The sequence below is a fragment of the Bos taurus genome, chromosome 15 (assembly GCF_002263795.3).
Source record: "Bos taurus isolate L1 Dominette 01449 registration number 42190680 breed Hereford chromosome 15, ARS-UCD2.0, whole genome shotgun sequence".
Classification (NCBI taxonomy): Eukaryota; Metazoa; Chordata; class Mammalia; order Artiodactyla; family Bovidae; genus Bos; species Bos taurus.
In genome coordinates this window covers 49,027,355-49,049,579 of record NC_037342.1, presented here as the reverse complement: position 1 = coordinate 49,049,579, position 22,225 = coordinate 49,027,355, and the positions used below count along the sequence as shown (strand labels likewise).

At 37.8% G+C, this 22,225-nt stretch overlaps 2 protein-coding genes across 2 annotated transcripts; one reads left to right on the top strand and one right to left on the bottom strand.

Annotated features, from left to right (window-relative positions):
- Positions 1-5,312: 5,312 nt before the first annotated feature.
- On the top strand, positions 5,313-6,299 carry OR52S2 (olfactory receptor family 52 subfamily S member 2). The gene has a single exon (XM_002693325.5). It carries the CDS (start codon positions 5,313-5,315, stop codon positions 6,297-6,299), a length of 987 nt encoding a protein of 328 aa, XP_002693371.1.
- Positions 6,300-21,015: 14,716 nt separating this feature from the next.
- On the bottom strand, positions 21,016-22,038 carry OR52E19 (olfactory receptor family 52 subfamily E member 19). Its single transcript, XM_002693324.2, has one exon. The coding sequence runs from the start codon at positions 21,973-21,975 to the stop codon at positions 21,016-21,018; it is 960 nt and encodes a 319-aa protein (XP_002693370.1). The 5' UTR covers positions 21,976-22,038.
- Positions 22,039-22,225: the final 187 nt, after the last annotated feature.

The following is a 22,225-nucleotide window of genomic DNA, read 5'->3' as shown; positions in this document are numbered from 1 at the left end:
AAGAGAATTCCAGAAAAACATCTGCTTCATTGACTACACTAACACCTTTGTCTGTGTGGATCACAACAAACTGTGGAAAATTCTTCAAGAGATGAAAATACAAGACCACCTTACCTGCCTCCTGAGAAATCTGTATGCAGGTCAGGAATTGATAGTTAGAACCAGACATGGAAGAACAGACTGGTTCAAAACTGGGAAAGGAGTACATCAAGGCTGTTTATTGTCACCTTGCTTATTTAACTTACATTCAGAGTACATCATGTGAAATTCTGGGTGGGCTGGATGAACCACAGGCTCGAATCAAGATTCCAGGGGAAATATCAATAACCTCAGATATGCAGATGACACCACCCTTATGGCAGAAAACCAAGAGGAACTAAAGAGCCTCCTGATGAAAGTGAAAGAAGAGAGTGAAAAAGCTGGCTTAAAACTCAACACTCAAAAAATGAAGATCATTGTATCCAATCCCATCACTTCATGGCAGATAGATGGGGAAACAATGGAAACAATGAAAGACTTTGTTTTCTTGGGCTCCAAAATCACTGCAGATGGTGACTTTAGCCATGAAATTAAAAGACATTTGCTCCTTGGAAGAAAAGCTATGACCAACCTAGACTGCATATTAAAAAACAGAGACATTTCTTTGCTGACAAAGGTCCATCTAGTCAAAGCTATGGTTTTTCAGTAGTCATGTATGGATGTGAGAGTTGGACCATAAAGCTGAGCACCAAAGAACTGATTCTTTTGAACTGTAGTGTTGGAGAAAACTCTTGAAAGTCCTATGGACTGCAAAGAGATCCAACCAGTCCATCCTAAAGGGAATCAGTCCTGAGTATTCATTGGAAATACTGGTGCTGAAGCTGAAGCTCCAATACTTTTGCCACCTGATGCCAAGAACTAACTCATTGGAAAAGACCCTGATGCTGGGAAAGATTGAAGGTGGGAAGAGAAGGGGACGACAGAGGATGAGATGGTTGGAGGGCATCACCAACTCAGTGGACATAAGTTTGAGCAAGCTCTGGCAGTTGGTGATAGACAGGGAAGCCTGGAGTGCTGCAGTCCATGGGGTCACAAAGAATTGGACATGATTGGGTGACTGAATTGATGAACTGACTGTTTACTGGTAGAGCACTGAGCAAAAATCTTTTCATTTCACTGTCTTGAGGTTCACCTAAATTCTATCATATGTTTGAATTTCCTTCCTTTTTAATATTATAATGCTGTTATGAACATGTGTGTACAAATGTCTGTTCCAATCTTTGTTTTCAGTTCTTTGCAATATACACCAAAAAGTGGAATTGTGAAATCAATGGCACTTATGTTAATTCTATTGCAATCATGGTTCACACAGCAGCTGCATTTTTTTTGCATCGCTTCTTGGGCTTCCCAGCTGACACTAGTAGTAAAGATCCTTCCTGCCAATGCAGGAGGCACAAGAAATGCAGGCTTAATCCTGGAGTCTGGAAGAATCCCTGGAGGAAGGCATGGCAACCCAGTCCATTATTGTTGCCTGGAGAATCCCATGGACAGAGGCACCTGTAGGAGACTATAGTGGCCATAGACCAAGAGAGTATTGCAGAGGTCGGACACAACTGAAGCAACTTAGCAACACACAATAGTTAATATGGCTGAGGATCTTTTCATGTGCTTATTGGCCATTTGAAAATATTCTTTAGACAAATGTCTGTGCAAGTCCTTTGCCCATTTTTTAATACAGTTATTTTTGTTGAATTTTTAGAGTTCTTTCTGTATTTGGGAAATTAATTGCTTATCAGATATATGGTTTACTACGGTTTCTCTAATTTTCTGGTTGCCTATTAACTCTGGTGATAGTGTCCTTTGATATAGAAAAGTTTTCAATTTTGGTGAAGATCAGTTTCTCTAGTTTTACTTTTGTTACTTTTGTTTTAGTGTCATATCCAAAAATTATTGTCAAATCTAGAGATATAGAGTCTCCCAGTGGAAGCTAAGGCCATGGAAGTCTGACAGAATCTGGAACCATAGAGTAGATGCAGCTGAGGAAAGTGAGAAATAGGGAGAAGTTTTTTGGCTTTTCCCTCCTTTCCCGAATATCTTCCTGCCCATCAACTCTTTGAACAAACTTAGAGTAAATATAAATTATCTGTGATCCTGGAACACATAGCTGGTAAAGTTCACCTGTTGCAAGGAGGAAGCCAATTCTAACTCCATGTTAGAGACTGTTTCTTGGACTTGCTTTTCCTTGCTTTAATCATGCCTAATAGCTTGCCTCAGATGACCCTGCCCCAATGCCTGACTGTAAACTAAAGTGCCTTTGTTCAGTTCATAGAGAGCTAATCTGTCCCCGCCCTGTGAATATAAGAGATGAGCACACCCCATCCAAAGGTTGGCCATTCCCTTAGAGATATTTTGCAAGACTAAAGACCCTTTACTTCCCAGCAGCCTCTGCCTCTCCATTCTGTCTTTTGACTTTATTTCCGTGTTGCTTTCTCTCTGACTCTACAAAAGAACCTGGCATCCAGACCCTGATGAGATGGTTATTTTGAGGCACTAGCCTACCATTTTTTCAGTCAGCTGGCTCCTCCTTGTCTCAGCACCTTGTCTCTCGGATTCATTGGCCTATCGTACAGAGAGCAGAGCTAGCTTGGACTCAGTAACACACTGCTCCTGATATTTATAGAACAGAAGAAAAGGATGCAGAGGAACATCTGTAGGAAAGCATATCAAATCTTTGCATAACATTCCAACCAAAACTGAAATAGGGATGCTCCTGTACATGAAAATAATGCATATCTTTTATTTGATCAAATAGATAAGTCTAGGGGGATGCAGATATAGGAACATGGCTAAGTGATGTCATGGAGTTCTAATTGTTTTTCAGAGGTAAATCTGATTCAGGTGAATTACTTAAGAATACCCGGAGGCATGTGGGGATATTACAGTGCTTACCCTGATTAATTCATAAACGTGTTCCTCTATATCTTCAACTTCTTCTAGCTCTCATCACATAGGTTGTAAGAAAGCATTTAGTTCACTGCACTTGCGTGTACTTTAGGCACAATAAATTATCCTATTAGTCCTGTAGTAGAGGCCATATTCTATTGATTTTTAAGCTCAGAGCTCAGGTAACAAGGAGACCACAAAACTGAGTCCCTCCAAGAGACCAAATTGTGCTTGGAGACACTTGGAGAGATTAGTGAAACTGCCTACAACCAGACAGCATTCTCAGGAGAGGCTCTTTATAGGATATCCCTGTAGGCCTCAGGTCCCCCAGGATAGGAAGTTTAATGGCACCTGCTGTAGATATAGTAAATATGCTGGGACTCAGTCTGAGAAGTGAGATCATCTGGTTAGAGGTAGGATAATCTGGTTATGGGCAGGAGAGTTGTGACTGAGGTGGAAAGAACAAGTTCAGTGCTTCTACCAGAAGGGAATGCTGGAACCTAGGTTAAACGTTCTAGGTTAAGTCCTAAGTCCTAGAACCAGTGTGCTTCTCTGAAAGATGGCTCAACTTCTTATTAACAAAAGTAATGTAGAAGAAAATTAAGTTAAATATTTAACCTGTGATAATTTTTGTTAACCTAGCCCTAGTATTTAATCCTGAACTATATTTGGTCAAAACCTCATTGTTTTAATGAAACTTTTTTATTCAGACTAATAACTAAACTTTTTTATTCAGATGCCTCATATTATATGAGCTCATGATAACACTAATACTGGAACCAAAATAATGACTTACCAATTTAAAATTTAGTATTGTTAGAATAACTTTCCAAAATAATCATTCAAGCTTTCAAGATGCATGCTTTCTGGTCAGATAATATCTGGGAGCCAAAAGGTGTATTTACAATTTTACTTGGTATATGTGGAATCTAAAAGAAGGGTACAAATGAACTTACCTACAAAATAAAAAATAAAGTTACATATATATATATATATATAAATTACCAGGGAGTCAGTGAGTGGAGAGGGATAAATTGGGAGATTGGGATTGATGTATACCCACTACTGTATATAAAATAAGTGACTAAAAGGACCCACTGTATAGCACAGAGAACTCTACTCCATACTCTGTAATAGCCTATATGGGAAAATAATTTAAAAAGGAGTGTGTGTGTGTGTGTGTGTGTGTGTATGCTGCTGCTGCTGCTAAATCACTTCAGCCATGTCCGACTCTGTGCGACCCCATATATGGCAGCCCACCAGGCTCTCCATCCCTGGGATTCTCCAGGCAAGAACATTGGAGTGAGTTGCCATTTCCTTCTCCAATGCATGAAAGTGAAAGTGAAAAGTGAAAGTGAAGTCGCTTAGTCGTGTCCGACTCTTTGCGACCCCATGGACTGCAGCCTACCAGGCTCCTCCGTCCATGGGATTTCCCAGGCAAGAGTACTGGATTGGGTTGCCATTTCCTTCTCCAATGTGTGTGTGTGTGTGTGTATGTGTGCGTGTGTGTATAAAATTCCCTTTACTATACAGCAGAAACTAACACAACATTGTAAATCAACTATACTCCAATATATTTTTTTAATTAAAAGTTAAAGAAGTAACAATTTTCCTTGGAAAGCAAAAAATCAACTTCATGTGTATTGTATGACCGAAGAATATATTATACATCTTCTGGAAGAATTTGACTTGGTCATTTATAATAGAGCACAAATATCTAGTAACCTGAACACCCATGTTTTCTAGACATAGTCATTTTCTCTATTGGCTTATCTTTGTAAATTAATTTTTTCTAACCATTCAAGTTGGATGATTTTATGAAATTTATCAACTCATTGACTTGTTTTTCAATATAAGATCATTTTTATTCACACCACTTCATTGCCTCCAGTTGTCCTTTAGTATTTCTCAAGTCTCCGTTTCCTTTTATCTATAAGCCCTATCATTGGGAATGTGGTAAGAGAAGTTAAATATACAAATGTCTGATCTCATCCATGATGGCTGGACTTTTACTTTTTTTGAGTGTTTAAAATGGTAGAAAGTTATATCTCCATTTTTACCAATATATCAGTTATTAACTTTATAGTGCTATACTATGATTAAAATGTATCTAGCTAACTGGACACTTCTGAAAAAAAAGTCAAGGGAGATCGAAAAAAGGAAAGAGAATACCTTTGTACAATTTTTTTGTCTGTCCCAAAGCATAGTTCCATGCATTTGATGAATTGAAATATTGTATTACTGAAGAAATCCTTCAATAGCCAGTTGTATGTCACTGGATGTCAGTGTCTTTTCCAACACATAACAATGAAAATAATTGGTCTTCGTGTTTTTGTAATCTTTGTTTTTTTTAATTTGGATAGGACCGTGGCATACTCATTTTTTGGATAATGCTAGACTACAACAGGAGCAACCTTAAACTTAACACCTTCCTGCTACTTGGCATTCCAGGATTGGAGGATGCCCACCTATGGATCTCCATCCCCTTCTGTCTGGTCTACCTACTGTCACTGATGGGAAATGTTGCTCTTTTATTAATTATAAAGACAGATCGCAAACTGCACGAACCTATGTACCTCTTTCTATGCATGCTCTCAGTTGCTGATTTGATGCTTACTTCTTCTACACTTCCCAAGATACTCAGTCTCTTCTGGTTCAATGACAGAGAGATCTACTTTGAAGCCTGCCTTACTCAAATGTATTTTATCCATTCTCTATCTACTATGGAATCTGGGTTTATCTTGGCCATGGCTTTTGACCGATTTGTAGCTATCTGCCACCCCCTAAGACATTCCACTATCTTAACACCCGCAGTGATTGTAGGCTTGGGTTTGCTTATTGTCTTCAGAGGAGCTGTACTTCTCAGTCCACACCCCTTTCTACTAAGATGGCTTTCCTACTGCAAAACTAATGTCATCTCCCATACTTACTGTGAGTTTATGGCCCTGATAAAACTGGTTTGCTCTGAGACCAAGATTCGTAGAGCCTACAGCCTAATTGTGGCATTCCTGACAGGAGGATTGGATTTCATACTGATCATCTGTTCTTATGTCCTTATTCTTTTCACAGTCTTCAATCTCCCATCCAAAGCTGCCCGCCTCAAGACCTTGAGTACCTGTGTCTCCCATGTATGGGTCATTTTGGTGTTTTATACACCAGCTTTTTTCTCTTTTCTCACTCATAGGTTTGGTCACCACATTGCTCCACCTGTCCACATTTTTATAGCCAATATATACCTTCTCATTCCACCCATGATGAATCCTATTATTTATGGTGTTAAAACCAAAAGAATTAGGGATGGATTCCTTAAATTCTTAACAATCAAATGTGTTCAACTTTGCAAAGTTTGTGAGTCCCCAGATCATCAACAGAGATAAGGGTTTTATTAAACAGGAAATGTTGAAAATGAATCAGCATTACCTTGAAGTGAAAAACTTTTCAGCTAAATCTTGGATTCATACAAGCTAGAAAGCTTGGTAAGTATATTGATTTCAGTGAGATTAGCAAATATCAAAGATACATAGAAAGTAAAAAAACTAGAGCAAAGTGTTTAATTTTTATTATTTTTCTTTCCAAGCTAGTATTTGGTATAGTCTTTGGGACTTGTTAAGCCATGCCAGTTTATATCAAAATAATTTTAATTTTAATCAGGTCCAATATATCTTCTTTTCTTGTATGTATCAGGATTTTGGTGTCATATCTAAGAAATTTATTGGCTAACTTTGGGTTGTAAAGATTTTCTCCTAAATTTTTTTCAAAAACCTTATGTTGTCTGAGGTGTGAGAATTAGAGTGAGGTTTATCTGTGCTAGAGGAATAAACCTCAGTCTAAATTCCCCTTTATGTAACAAAAGTTTTCTAATGTCTACTCTATCCTCCTTAATCAAATATAGTTACATTTAAAAGAATACATAATACCCAAGTAGTAATATAAGTGTAAAACTAGCAACATATATACTTGTATATGACAGCACTAGGTGATATAATAATTAGCCCTTTTACCTCTGCATAGAATAACTATAAATATGAAAGTTATAAATATTGGTGAATCTTGGTGTATTTCATTGATTACTCAGACACCATGAGAAATGTTATTGTTGCTGTTGGTGGTGTAATTTTCAAAAATATTTAATAACTTCTGATAATAGTCTTAACAAACAATATATACCATTCTTTTGAATAGTTATATTTCTATAATATCAAGTACATATTTGCTTGTTAAAACCATACAAAAGTAATTTCTGATTATTAGTAAAGCAAAGTGAAAAAAATCTACATTCATAACAGCAAATACAAGCAAGGTGAAATTCTGTATTCAGAATATTATATAGGCTTTTTTTTTTTTAACTACACAATATCCAGTTGCATATCTGAAATTTCTCTCATATACAGGACATTTTGTGGAGGGTAGGAGGTTGGGAGGAATTATTCTATGTATTGGAGGTTTCTTTCTGGTTTATAGTCACTAAATCCAGTAATGTCTCTTAAATACTTTGATGACAATAACAAAACACAAAGAGAAATTTCCAAGATAGTCCCTAAAGATTGCTATCACCTCTGTTAGGTATCAATCACTGATAGAATTGTAGTGCTAGTTATAGTATCTGAGTCATAGTAAGCACATCACAAATATTGGCTACTCTTGTTGCTTGTATAGTTATTGAAAATAGAGTGGGTAATGTATAATAAGAGAATCCCCAGTGACAAACATTTTTGTTATCTTATTTATTATGAGGCCTGAAATAAAACATATTTTCTTTTTAAATAATAGGGAGAAAATCTACTTTCTCTAACCAGTTCTACTCAAGTAGTAAGTTTAAGATACAGTGGAAAACTCAACTGATGACATTCCAAATTTGAACCTGAGTAATTCAGTACCAAAGGAAAAAATAAACCCATAGAATTAGCTGAAGTAGTTAAAATGCCATATTCTCTGGGCCACCATAAATTTAACTTCTGTATGTCGCTGTACTTGTTTTAACACTGCAGTGGATAGCTTCTGGGCATGAGAAAAGCAGTACTAGAAGTAGTTCTGACCTTTGTGCCCAAGTCTCAGAGGTTTTTGATTGTACTTAGAATGATATAGTTAAGAAATTTAACTCTCACCTATACAAAGAGGTGTGTATGATGTGTAAGATCCCATTTAGTCTAAGTCTGGTATGGTTTACAAAAATGTACACAACATATCTTCTAAGCACAAGACAAACTCTTGTTTTGATTTCATTTTCTCCCTTTATAGACAATGAAATTCAAGATGCAATTAAGGAATAACTGTCATATGTAAATGATAATGTTGTTGCTGTCATTATAAACTATATTTCATGTTGAAAATAGAGTTGCTTTATGACATAACAAGCATCAGTCCAGTTCAGTTCAGCTTCTCAGTCATGTCTGACTCTTTGCACCCCAATGGATTGCTGCATGCCAGACTTCCCTGTCCATCACCAACTCCCGGAGCTTGCTCAAACTCATGCCCCTCGGGTCAGTGATGCCATCCAACCATCTCATTCTCTGTTGTCCCCTTCTCCTCCTATCTTCAAAAGTATTAGTTTTTTGGCACTCAGCTTTCTTTATGGGCCAACTCTCACATCCATACATGACTACTGGAAAAACCATAGCTTTGACTATATGGACTGCCCTCAGTCTTTCCCAACATCAGGGTCTTTTCAAATGAGTCAGCTCTTCACATCAGGTGGCCAAAGTATTGGAGTTTCAGCTTCAACATCCGTCCTTCCAATGAACAGCCAGGACTGATATCCTTTAGGATGGACTGGTTGGATCTCCTTGCAGTCCAAGGGACTCTCAAGAGTCTTCTCCAAAACCACAGTTCAAAATCATCAGTTCTTCAGTGCTCAGCTTTATTCACAGTCCAACTCTCACATCCATACATGACTACTGGAAAAACCATAGCTTTGACTATATGGACTTTTGTCAGCAAAGTAACATCTCTTCTTTTTAATATGTTGTCTAGGTTTGTCATAGCTTTTCTTCCAAGGAAAAATAGGTGTATATATATAAATAGGTACTTAGAATAGAAATTCACAATAAAAAGACTTTGGATATATGATGATTGTATATATCTACACATGTATATCTTTTAAAATTGCTCTCAAAAATGATTATTAGTTTTCTCTGTGTAAGTCTTATCTCTCTATGTATTTTGTATGTCTTGATGAATACTTTATACTTAAGCTATTTTAAATGACATGAGACTGCAATAACCCTTTGAGTGAAATTGACAACTGTCATCTAGATGAAAATAGTATTGGCAAAAAAATAGGTAGTTGAAGGACAAATTCCAAAATATTGATGCATGAGCCAAAACATGATGAATTTCATGCAACCAGAATCTTACTATTTAACAAACCTGTACATAGATGTTACTGTTGACATAGAGAACAACATTGTCATCACCTATCCAGGAATTCCATTACATTTTTTACTTAGTCCCACTCTTCTTCACTCACCTTCAGTGACAAAAAGCAGAATAATCAATTGCAAGTCAAATCACAAATTACAGGAACAAGATGGCAGAGTAGGTGGATGTGAAGTACCTATCTCTCCACGGATACATCAGAAATACACCTTCAGACACAGAAGTGCATACTGAACACCAGCTGAGAGTGGACAGGAGTACCTGACCAGTGGAAAATAATATATAGAACCATACAAAACTTGGTAGGACAAAGGAAATAGAGGGAGAAACGGGACTGTTAGTAGGATTGGACCTGCCCTCAGTGGGTGGGGGAACTGAAGCAGGGGTCTGATCCTCACATCAGGGCAATTGTCTGAGTCAGAGGAGAAGCATTTAAGACAGAAACAGCTCACATGTGGCAGCTTAAATGAAATGAAAATCAGACAGTCCTTGCTGCAGCCACACATAGTCCCTTGGACAGGGACCGGGATGCAGGTCCCCAGAAAGCACAGTGGCTGGGAGCTGGAGTTTAGGGATTGTGGAGCCATCCTAGGGTGAGGGCTGCTATTGACTGCAGAGAGATGGATCAAAGGGATGTGAGGGTGGAGATTGTGGTGGGAAATGCCTGTTGAAGAAAGCTGGGCAGCCATGGGAGCAAGGCAATAATGCTGAGTCACACAGAGTGGGTGGAGCCATCACCATAGCCTCTTTCTCTGCACACCATCATCAGCAGCTGAACATTAGAGAGCCTGGTCCATCAAACACGATATGCACTGAACTACAGAGTAGGACCCCACCCAGGGTGCCCCTTTAAGTGCCTGACGTGCTGAACAACAGAGAAGGACCCCAGGCAAGGGAGCCCTCTAAGTGACTGAATGGGCAGAACTACGGAGAAAGACTGGACAAAGAGGCCTTGTAATCGCCAGCGAAAAGAGGCTTGAAGAAAGATTCTGATAGGGCCATAACTCCTGCATTACAGTAGTCCATGTCCCTGCAAATTTGGCACTGCCAGGGTCCCCGCAAACCAAGCAGCTGCGCCACCTTCATTCTCAACTCTCACTGGGGCAGAACTGCCACAGGCAATAAAAGTCTTAAGTATATCCATGCAGGGAGGGGGTTTTCCAGACAAGAATACTGGAGTGTATTGGCCAGTGCTGGTTGCCATATCCTTCTAGAACACTGTATTTCCTGCTGTCCTAGACATGCCTCCAGAACCCCTGCAAGCCAAGCAGCTGCACCATGTCCATCCCTGGCTCTCACAGGGGCAGACCCAAGTCCTCCAGGGCAGCCTCATGAGCAAAACCCCAGTGGACAACCCACATGCAGAAGTGGAAATAAACCACAATTGAAACCCAGAGGCAGTGTGTCTAAGGAAGAAGACCCAAAACCTTCCCACCAGCTGTACAAGCTGAAGATTAAATCCACATGATAGACTAGGCAGACTCTGTATCTATGGAATATATAAAAGGACATTGAGAGCTCCCACAAAAGAAAGCACACTAATTCAGATAGCTGTAGACATTGGAGGCAAGAACACACTGGAGCAGGACCGAATTAGAATCTGAGCTGCCCCCATAGCAGGTCCAGAGATCAACACAGTGTTGGAGGGCATCCTAGGGAGGTAAGATGGACTGTGACTCCCAGCAGTGCCAGCACTGACTCAAGAAAAGCATTTATTATTCTTAGGTTTTGACTTGTTCTATAGAGTCTTTTGGAATTTTTTTTTTCTTTCTTTCTCCCTGCCCCCCCACCAATGTAGTTGTCAATTTTATTGGCACTATGAAATCTAATTAAGCTTTCAGATTTATTTTTATCAGTCACAATTTTTATAGTTGCTATAAACCTCTGCCTCTATATTGGGCTTTTTGCAGTTTTGAGGAGTTTTCCTTCTTTTTTTTTCTCCTTTTTTAATATTAATATTTAAAATCTATTATTTTTTTTTCTAAATTCATTCCTTTGTTTTCTTTTCCTACAGTTCTTTTTCCCTTGCAGTTAATCTTTAATGTATATAAATCTTCCTTATCTAACTCTATTTAACTTTGCATATCTATTTTTTCTTTCTTTTCTTTCTTTCCTTTCCTCTCAACATATTTGTCAGTTTTATTTTCATTGCTTTATTCCCAATTGGCACCTTACTTTAGTTTTGTTTTACAGTTTGTGCTTTAGTTAATTTTGTTCTGATAGACCTAATTTTTGGTTTCCTTTGTACTCTGGGTCAATCTATTGTACTTTATTTTTCTTGGACTGTATGGATATATATATGTGTACATTCAGTCACATTTTTTATTGTTGTTATAAACCTCTAGCTCGACTTAGACTTTTGCAGTTCTGTGTAGTTTTCTTTTTTTTTTTTCTATTACCTTCTTCCATTTTGTTTTCCTTTTCTCTTTTTATGGTTTTATCTTTTAATTTTTTAAACAAACCTATTATATTTTTTTCTACATTTATTCCTTTGTTTGTCTTTCCTACACTGCTTTTCCCTTTGCCGTTAATCTTTAATGTATATAAATCTTCTTCATTTAACTTTGCATATCTATGGTTTCTTTCCTTTCTTTCCTCTCAACATATTTGTTAGTTTTGTTTTCATATTCATTGCTTTTTTTCCCCCACTTGGCAATTTGCTTTAGTTTTGTTTTCCAATTTATGCTTTACTTAGTTTTCTTCTTAACTGATAAATATACTTTTTTATTTCCTTTGATTCCTGGATAAGTCTACTATACTTTATTTTTGTTGGACTGTTTTGATTTCACTTGTGGATGTAAATGTATATAGTCCATTATTTTAATTATTCCTGATTTTGTAACTACCATTTGTCTGGGGTTAATCTTTGGCTTCTCATTTTTGGATATTGGTTTTATGTCACTTAATGCCATGACAAACCACTTGTGGAATCTTCGTTCCTGACCAGAGATCAAGCGCTGGGGCTTTGGAGTGGGAGCACTGACTCCAAGACCCTATACTACCAGAGAACTAACCCTCAGGTCAGATCAGATCACTTGCTCAGTCGTATCCGACTCTTTGCGACCCCATGAATCGCAGCACGCCAGGCCTCCCTGTCCATCACACACTCCCGGAGTTCACTCAGACTCACATCCATTGAGTCAGTGATGCCATCCAGCCATCACATCCTCTGTCATCCCCTTCTCCTCCTGCCCCCAATCCCTCCCAGCATCAGAGTCTTTTCCAATGAGTCAACACTTCGCATGAGGTGGCCAAAGTACTGGAGTTTCAGCTTTAGCATCATTCCTTCCAAAGAAATCCCAGGCCTGATCTCCTTCAGAACGGACTGGTTGGATCTCCTTGAAGTCCAAGGGACTCTCAAGAGTCTTCTCCAACACCACAGTTCAAAAGCATCAATTCTTCAGTGCTCAACTTCTTCACAGTCCAACTCTCACATCCATACATGACCACAGGAAAAACCATAGCCTTGACTAGACGAACCTTTGTTGGCAAAATAATGTCTCTGCTTTTGAATATGCTATCTAGGATGGTCATAACTTTCCTTCCAAGGAGTAAGCGTCTTTTAATTTCATGGCTGCAGTCACCATCTGTAGTGATTTTGGAGCCCAGAAAAATAAAGTCTGACACTGTTTCCACTGTTTCCCCATCTATTTCCCATGAAGTGGTGGGACCGGATGCCATGATCTTAGTTTTTTGAATGTTGAGCTTTAAGCCAACTTTTTCACTCTCCGCTTTCACTTTCATCAAGAGGCTTTTGAGTTCCTCTTCACTTTATGCCATAAGGGTGGTGTCTTCTGCATATCTGAGGTTATTGATATTTCTCCTGGCAGTCTTGATTCCAGTTTGTGTTTCTTCCAGTCCAGCGTTTCTTCCAGTCCAGCGTTTCTCATTATGTACTCTGCATAGAAGTTAAATAAACAGGGTGACAACATACAGCCTTGACGAACTCCTTTTCCTATTTGGAACAAGTCTGTTGTTCCATGTCCAGTTCTAACTGTTGCTTCCTGACCTGCATACAAATTTCTCAAGAGGCAGATCAGGTAGTCTGGTATTCCTATCTCTTGAAGAATTTTCCACAGTTTATTGTGATCCACACAGTCAAAGGCTTTGGCATAGTCAATAAAGCAGAAATAGATGTTTTTCTGGAACTTTCTTGCTTTTTCTATGATCCAGCGGATGTTGACAATTTGATCTCTGGTTCCTCTGCCTTTTCTAAAACCAGCTTGAACATCAGGAAGTTCACAGTTCACATATTGCTGAAGCCTGGCTTGGAGAATTTTGAGCATTACTTTACTAGCATGTGAAATGAGTGCAATTGTGTGATAGTTTGAGCATTCTTCGGCATTACCTTTCTTTGGGATTGGAATGAAAACTGACTTTTTCCAGTCCTGTGGCCACTGCTGAGTTTTCCAATTTTACTGGCATATTGAGTGCACCACTTTCACAGCATCATCTTTCAGGATTTGGAATAGCTCAACTAGAATTCCATCACCTCCACTAGCTTTGTTCGTAGTGATGCTTTCTAAGGCCCACTTGACTTCACATTCCAGGATGTCTGGCTCTAGTTCAGTGATCACACCATCGTGATTATCTGGGTCGTGAAGATCTTTTTTTGTACAGTTCTTCTGTGTATTCTTGCCACCTTTTCTTAATGTCTTCTGCTTCTGTTATGTCCGTACCATTTCTGTCCTTTATTGAGCCCATCTTTGCATGAAATGTTCCCTTTGTATCTCTAATTTTCTTGAAGAGATCTCTCGTCTTTCCCATTCTGTTGTTTTCCTCTATTTCTTTGCATTCATTGCTGTGGAAGGCTTTCTTATCTCTTCTTGCTGTTCTTTGGAACTCTGCATTCAGATGCTTATATCTTTTCTTTTCTCCTTTGCTTTTCACTTCTCTTCTTTTCATAGCTATTTGTAAGGCCTCCCCAGACAGCCATTTTGCTTTTTTGCATTTCCTTTCATGGGGATGATCTTGATCCCTGTCTCCTGTACAATGTCACGAACCTCCATCCATAGTTCATCAGTCACTCTATCTGTCAGATCTAATCCCTTAAATCTATTTCTCACTTCCACTGTTTAATCATAAGGGATTTGATTTAGGTCATACTTGAATGGTCTAGTGGTTTTCCCTACTTTTTTCAATTCAAGTCTGAATTTGGCAATAAAAAGCTCATGATCTGAGCCACAGTCAGCTCCCAGTCTTGTTTTTGCTGACTGTAGATATCTTCTCCATCTTTGGTTGCAAAGAATATAATCAGTATGATTTTGGTGCTGACCATCTGGTGCTGTCCATGTGTACAGTCTTCTCTTGTGTTGTTAGAAGAGGGCGTTTGCTATTACCAGTGCATTCTCTTGGCAAAACTCTATTAGCCTTTGTCCTGCTTCATTCTATATTCCAAGGCTAAATTTACCTGTTACTCCAGGTTTTTCTTGACTTCCTACTTTCGCATTCCAGTCCCCTATAATGAAAAGGACATCTTTTTTGGGTGTTAGTTCTAAAAAGTCTTGTAGGTCTTCATAGAACTGTTCAACTTCAGCTTCTTCAGCGTTACTGGTTGGGGCACAGACTTGGATTACCGTGATACGGAATGGTTTGCCTTGGAAACAAACAGAGATCATTTTTTCATTTTTGAGATTGCATCCAAGTACTGCATTTCAGACTCTTTTGTTGACCATGATGGCTACTCCATTTCTTCTGAGGGATTCCTGCCCACAGTAGTAGATACAATGGTCATCTGAGTTAAATTCACCCATTCCAGTCCATTTTAGTTCGCTGATTCCTAGAATGTTGACATTCACTCTTGCCATCTCCTGTTTGACCACTTCCAATTTGCCTTGATTCATGGACCTGACATTCCAGGTTCCTATGCAATATTGCTCTTTACAGCATCAGACCTTGCTTCTATCACTAGTCACATCCACAACTGGGTATTGTTTTTGCTTTGGCTCCATCCCTTCATTCTTTCTAGAGTTATTTCTCCACTGATCTCCAGTAGCATATTGGGCACCTACCAACCTCGGGAGTTCCTCTTTCAGTATCCTATCATTTTGCCTTTTTGTACTGTTCATGGGGTTCTCAAGGCAAGAATACTGAAGCAGTTTGCCATTCCCTTCTCCAGTGGACCACATTTTGTCAGACCTCTCCACCATGACCTGCCCATCTTGGGTGGCCCCACATGGCATGGCTTAGTTTCATTGAGTTAGACAAGGCTGTGGTCCTAGTGTGATTAGATTGACTAGTTTTCTGTGATTATGGTTTCAGCGTGTCTGCCCCCGATGCCCTCTTGCAACATCCACCGTCTTACTTGGGTTTCTCTTACCTTGAACGTGGGGGATCAACCTTAGGAGGGCAGAAACCAAAAGGAAGAATGAATTAAACCTTAAAGCCTGGGAAAAGTTGATCTCAAACACAATAAGATAAAAAAAAATAATAATAAGGCAGAGAAATGCTACACAAATGAAGGAACAAACTAGAAATACAGAAGTCCAAATAAATGAAGAGGAAATAGGCAAACTACCTGAAAATGAATTCAGAATGATGATAGTAAAGATGATCCAAAACCTTTAAAACAGAATGGAGGAAATGCAAGAATCCATTAACATACAAAGAAATTTAAAAATAAACATACAAAGACAAACAACAAAATTACTGAAATTAAAAAATAAACATACAAAGACAAACAACACAATTACTGAAATTAAAAATACTCTAGAAGGATTCAATAGCAGAATATCTGAAGCAGAAGAACCAATCCATAAGCTGGAAGATAAAATGATGGAAATAACTTCTGAAGAGCAGAATACAGTAAAAAGAATGAAAAGAACTGAGAACAGTTTCAGAGACCTCTGGGACAATATCAGATGCACCAATATTTGAACTATAGGGGTCCCAGAAGAAGAAGAGAAAAAGAAAGGGCATGATAAAAATTTTGAAGAGATTATAGTTGAAAATTTCCTCAACATGGGAAAGGAAATAGTCAATCAAGTCCAAGAGTCACAAAGAGTCCCATACAGGATAAACCCAAGGAGAAACATGCCAAGACACATACTAATCAAACTAACAAAGACTAAACAGAAAGAAAGAATATTAAAAGCAGCAAGGGAGAAGCAACAAGTAACATACAAGGGCAATCCCATACACTCAACAGCTGATCTTTTGGCAGAAACTCTGCAGACCAGAAGGGAATGTCAGAATATATTTAAAGTACTGAAAGGGAAAAATCTACAACCAAGATTACTGTATCTGGCAAAGATTTCATTCAAAATTAATGAAGAAATAAAAAGCTTTTCAGACAAACAAAAGTTAAGAGAACTCATTACCACCAAACCAGCTTTACAACAAATGTTAAAGAGACTTATTTAATCAAGAAATACAAGAGAATAAAAAATATGTACAAAATCAACCTAAAATAATTGAGAAAATGGCTATAGGAACACACATATCAATAATTACTTTGAATGTAAATGGACTAAATGCTCCAGCCAAAAAACACAGACTGGATGAATGGATACAAAAACAAGACCCATATATATGCTATCTATATATGCTGAAGCCACTTCAGACCTAAAGACACATATAGACTGAAAGTGAAAGGATGGAAAAACATATTCCATGCAAATGGGAAGCAAAAGAAAGCTGGACTAGCAATCGACATATCAGACAAAATAGACCTTAAAATAGAGAATATTACAAGAGATAAGGAAGGACATTGCAGAATGATTAAGGGATCAATCCAAGAGGAAGACATAACAATTGTAAATATCTATGCACCCAATATAGGAGCATCTTGATACATAAGATCAATACTAACAGATATAAAAGGAGACATTGACAGTAACACAATAATAGTAGGAGACTTTAACACCCCACTTATACCAATGGACAGATCATAAAAACAGAAAATTAATAAGGAAACACAAGTCTTAATTGATGCATTAGATGAAATGAATCTCATTGATATCTTCAGGACATTCCACCCAAATGCAGAAGAACACTCCTCTTCACAAGTACATATGGAACATTCTCCAGGGTAGACCACATCTTGGGTCACAAATCAAACCTCACTAAATTAAAAAAAATTGAAATCATATCAAACATCTTCTTTGACCACAATGGTATGAGACTAGATATTACTTACAAGAAAAAAACTATAAGAAATGCAAACACATGGAGATTAAGCATCACATTTCTAAATAACCAACAAGTTACTGAGAAATCAAGAGGGAAATCAAAACATTTCTGGAAACAAATGACAATGAAAATACGACAACTCAAAAACTGTGGGATGCAGCAAAAGCATTTCTAAGAGGGAAGTTTATAGCAATACAATCCTACCTCAAGAAATATGAAAAACATCAAATAGACAACCTAACTTTACATCTAAAAAACTGGAAAAAGAACAACAACAACAACAACAACAACAAAATAGTAGAAGAAAAGAAAGCATAAAGATCCGAGCAGCAATAAATGAAAAAAAAATGAAACAGCATTAAACATGAATAAAAGTAAAAACTGGATCTTTGAGAAGATAAAGAACATTGAAAAGCCTTTAGCCAGACTCATCAAGAAAGAGAGAGAGAACAATCAAATCAACAAAATTAGAAATGAAACAGGAGAGGTTACAACAGACAATGCAGAAATACAAAGGATTATAAGAGACTATTATGAACAACCATATGGCAATAAAATGGATAACATGGAAGAAATGGACAGATTTTTACAAAAATCAACCTTCCAATACTGAACCAGGAAGAAATATAAATCATGAACAACCCAATTACAAGCACTGAAATTGAAGCTGTGATAAAAAAATCTCTGGAAAAAAAAAAAAAGCCCAGGATCAAATGGCTTCACAGGACAATTCTATCAAAATCCATATAGCTTTTAGAGAAGAGTGAATGCCTATCTTTCTAAAACTCTTTCAAAGAATTGCAGAGGAAGGAACACTTCCAAACTCATTCTCCGAGGCCACCATCACCCTGATACCAAAACCAGATGAGACAACACACAAAAAGAAAACTACAGGCCAATATCACTGAAGAACATAGGTGCAAAAATCCTCAACAAAATTTTAGCAAGCAGAATTCAGCAACACATCAAAAAACTCATACACCAGTTGGGTTTATTCTAGGGATGCAAGGGTTCTTCAATATACACAAATCAATCAATGTGATAAGCCATATGAAAAAATTGAAAGATAAAATCCGTATGGTAATCTCAATAGATGCGGAAAAAGCCCTTGACAAAATTCAGTACCCATTTATGATTAAAACTCTTCAAAAAATGGGCATAAAAGGAACCTACCTCTACATAGTAGATGCTAATTATGATAAGCCTACAGCAAGCATTATTCTCAATGGTGAAAAACTGAAAGCATTCCACCTAAGATAAGAAAAAGACAAGGGTGTCCACTTTCACCACTATTACTCAGCATAGTTTTGGAAGTCCTACCCACAGCCATCAGAAGAGAAAAAGAAATAAAAGGAATCCAGATCGGAAAGAACTAAGGCTCTCACTGTTTGAAGATGACATGATACTGTACATAGGAAACCTTAAAGATAGTATCAGAAAATTACTAGAGATGATCAATGAATTTAGCAAAGTTGCAGGATACAAAATAAATACAAAGAAATCACTTACATTTCTGTATACTAACAATGAAATATCAGAAATGAAATTAAGGAATCAATTCCATTCAACATTGCAACAAAAATAATTAAATATCCAGGAATAAACTCACCTTAGGAGACAAAAGAACTGTACACAGAAAATTATAAGACACTAATGAGAGAAGCCAAAGATGACATAAACAGATAGAGAGATATTCCATGTTCCTGGGTAGGAAGAATCAATATTTTGAAAATGACTATACTACTAAATGCAATCTACAGATTTTCAATGTGATCCCTATCAACTTACCAATAGCATTTTTCACAGAACTAAAACAAAAATGTCACAATTCATATGGAAACACAAAGACCCCAAATAGCCAAACGAGTCTTGAGAAAGAAGAATGGAGCTGGAGGAATCAACCTTCCTGACTTCAGATTATACTACAAAGCTACAGTCATCAAATCAGTATGGTACTGGCACAAAAATAGAAATATAGACCAATGGAACAAGATAGAAAGCACAGATATAAACCCATGCACCTCTGCATACCTTATTTTTCACAAAGGAAACAAGAATATGCAGTGGGGAAAAGACAGCCTCTTCAATAAATAGTGCTGGGAAAATTGCACAGCTACATGTAAAAGAATGAAATTAGAACACTTCTTAACACCATACACAAAAATAAACTCAAAATGGACTAAAGACCTAAATGAGAGACCAGAAACTATAAAGCTTTTAGAGGAAAACATAGGCAGAACACTCGATGACATAAAACAAAGCAAGACCCTCTGTGACCCACCACCTAGAGTAATGGAAATAAAAACCAAAGTAAACAAGTGGGACCTGATTAAACTTAAAGGCTTTTTCACTGCAAGGAAACTATAAGCAAGGTGAATAGACAAACCTTGGAATCGGGGAAAATAATAGTAAATGAAACAACTGACAAAGGATTAATTTCCAAAATACACAATCATCTCATACAACTCAATACCAGAAAGACAAACAACCCAATCAAAAAGTGGGGAAAAGACCTACACAGACATTTCTCCAAAGAAGACATACAGATGCCTAGCAAACACATGAAAAGATGCTCAACATCACTCATTATTAGAGAAATGCAAATCAAAACCTCACACCAGTCACAATGGCCATCATCAAAAAGTCTACAAACAATAAGTGCTGGTGAGGGTGTGGAGAAAAGGGAATGCTCTTGCACTGTTGGTGGGAATGTAAATTGATACAGCCACTATGGAAGATGGTATGGAGATTACTTATAAAACTAGGAATAAAACCACAACATGACCCAACAATCCCACTCCTAGGAATATAACCTGAGGAAACCAAAATTGAAAAATACACCTGTATTCCATTGTTCATTGCCTCACTATTTACAACAGCCAGAGCATGGAAGCAACCTAGATGCCCATCCACAGATGAATGCATAAAGAAGTTGTGGTGCATATACCCCATGGGGTATTACTCAGCCATAAAAAGAACACATTTGAGTCAGTCCTAATGAGGTAGATGAACCTAGAGCCTATTATACAGAGTAAAGTAAGTCAGAAAAAGATAAATATTATATTCTAGTGTATATATATATACAGAATCTAGAAAAATGGTTCTGAAGAATTCATTAATGAGCAGCAATGGAGAAACAGACATAGAGAATAGAATTATGGACATGGAGAGAGGGGAGGAGAGGGTGAGATGTATGAAAAGAGTAACATGGAAACTTACATTATCATATGTAAAATAGATAGCCAATGGGAATTTTCTATATGACTCAGAAAACTCAAACAGGGGCTCTGTATCAACCCAGAAGGTGGGATGGGGAGGGAGATGGAAGGCAGGTTCAAAAGGGAATGGATATATGTATACCTATGACTGATTCATGTTGAGGTTTGACAGAAAACAACAAAATTCTGTAAAGCAATTATCCTTCAATAAAAAATAAATTTAAAAATATATAAATTATGAAAAGGAATCACTGAGTTATACACTTAGAAGTCTCTAATAAAGGCCAAAGTAATTCGTTACTAACCTTTTCGTAATTTCAGTTGGTACCCTGAGAGAAGTACAAGATAAAAGTTAGCCTCCTAGAAGTTTTCAACTCTCTAATATATTAGGTCCCTCTTTCTTGACAAATATTCTCACAACTCTGTTCCAAATTTGCTTTGTCCTGACCCCATAAATGACTGGATTTAAACAAGGAGGAACAACTACATACAAATTGGCCAGGAGGATGTGAATGTAATGAGGAACATTTCTACCAAACCGGTGTGTCATAAAGGAGAAAAATGCTGGTGTGTAAAAGGCTAAGATGACACAGACATGTGAACCACATGTGCTGAGTGCTTTGAGTCTGGCATCCCTAGAAGGAAGGTGGAAAACAGTTTGTAGGATCTGAACATAAGAGAGGGCAATGAGGAGCAAGTCAAAGATCAGGGTAGCAATGGTAAATAAGCCATAGATGATGTTGACTCTTATGTTAGCACAGGCTAGACGAGCAATTCCCATATGCTCACAGTAGGTATGAGGAACAATATAGCGTCCACAAAAGGGAAGTCTTTTAAGAAGTGGACAAAAGGGGATGGCAAGGAGGACTGGCCTCACCACTGCAACAGAGGCCATGATGGCTACCATTTTGTTGGTGAGGATAGTGGTATACCTCAGTGGATAACAGATGGCGACAAAGCGGTCAATTGCCATGGCCAGGAGTACACCAGATTCCATTCCCGTGTCGGTGTGGATAAAGAACATTTGAATGAGGCAGGCTTCAAAGCTTACCTTCCTATGGTTGAACCAGAAGATGGCCAGCATTTTGGGTATGGTAGAAGTGGACAGACCTAGATCAATAAAGGAGAGAAGAGCCAGGAAGTAGAACATGGGTTGATGAAGGCTCTGGTCTGTCTTGATTACAAACAGGATTGTGACATTCCCTACAAGGGCTATCAGGTAAACAACAAAGAAAGGGAAAGCAATCCATATATGGAAATCTTCCAGACCAGGTACACCCAGCAGAAGGAAGGCAGAAGGATGCGAGGTGGTGTCATTAACAAAGGACATTCTGCTGAAAATTCTTGGAGGATGGTCTGCTGTCTTCTTCAGTATTTCTGGGGAGACATGAGGGAATATATATATGGTGGTTGGATGTCACTATATATATTTATATAGTAGAATAATAAAATTATTGAGAACATAATGGAAGGAAATTAGGGCCCTATTAAATTTAACTCTCAAAGATATTCAAATTATTTTTGTCCTGTTTAAAATTCCACATAGATGTTATAAGTTGCACTTCTCTGATGTTAGTGTG

Bases quoted from the DNA above. Each gene is read 5' to 3' on its own strand.
- OR52S2 (XM_002693325.5), top strand. From the start codon at position 5,313: ATGCTAGACTACAACAGGAGCAACCTTAAACTTAACACCTTCCTGCTA.
- OR52E19 (XM_002693324.2), bottom strand. From the start codon at position 21,975: ATGTCCTTTGTTAATGACACCACCTCGCATCCTTCTGCCTTCCTTCTG.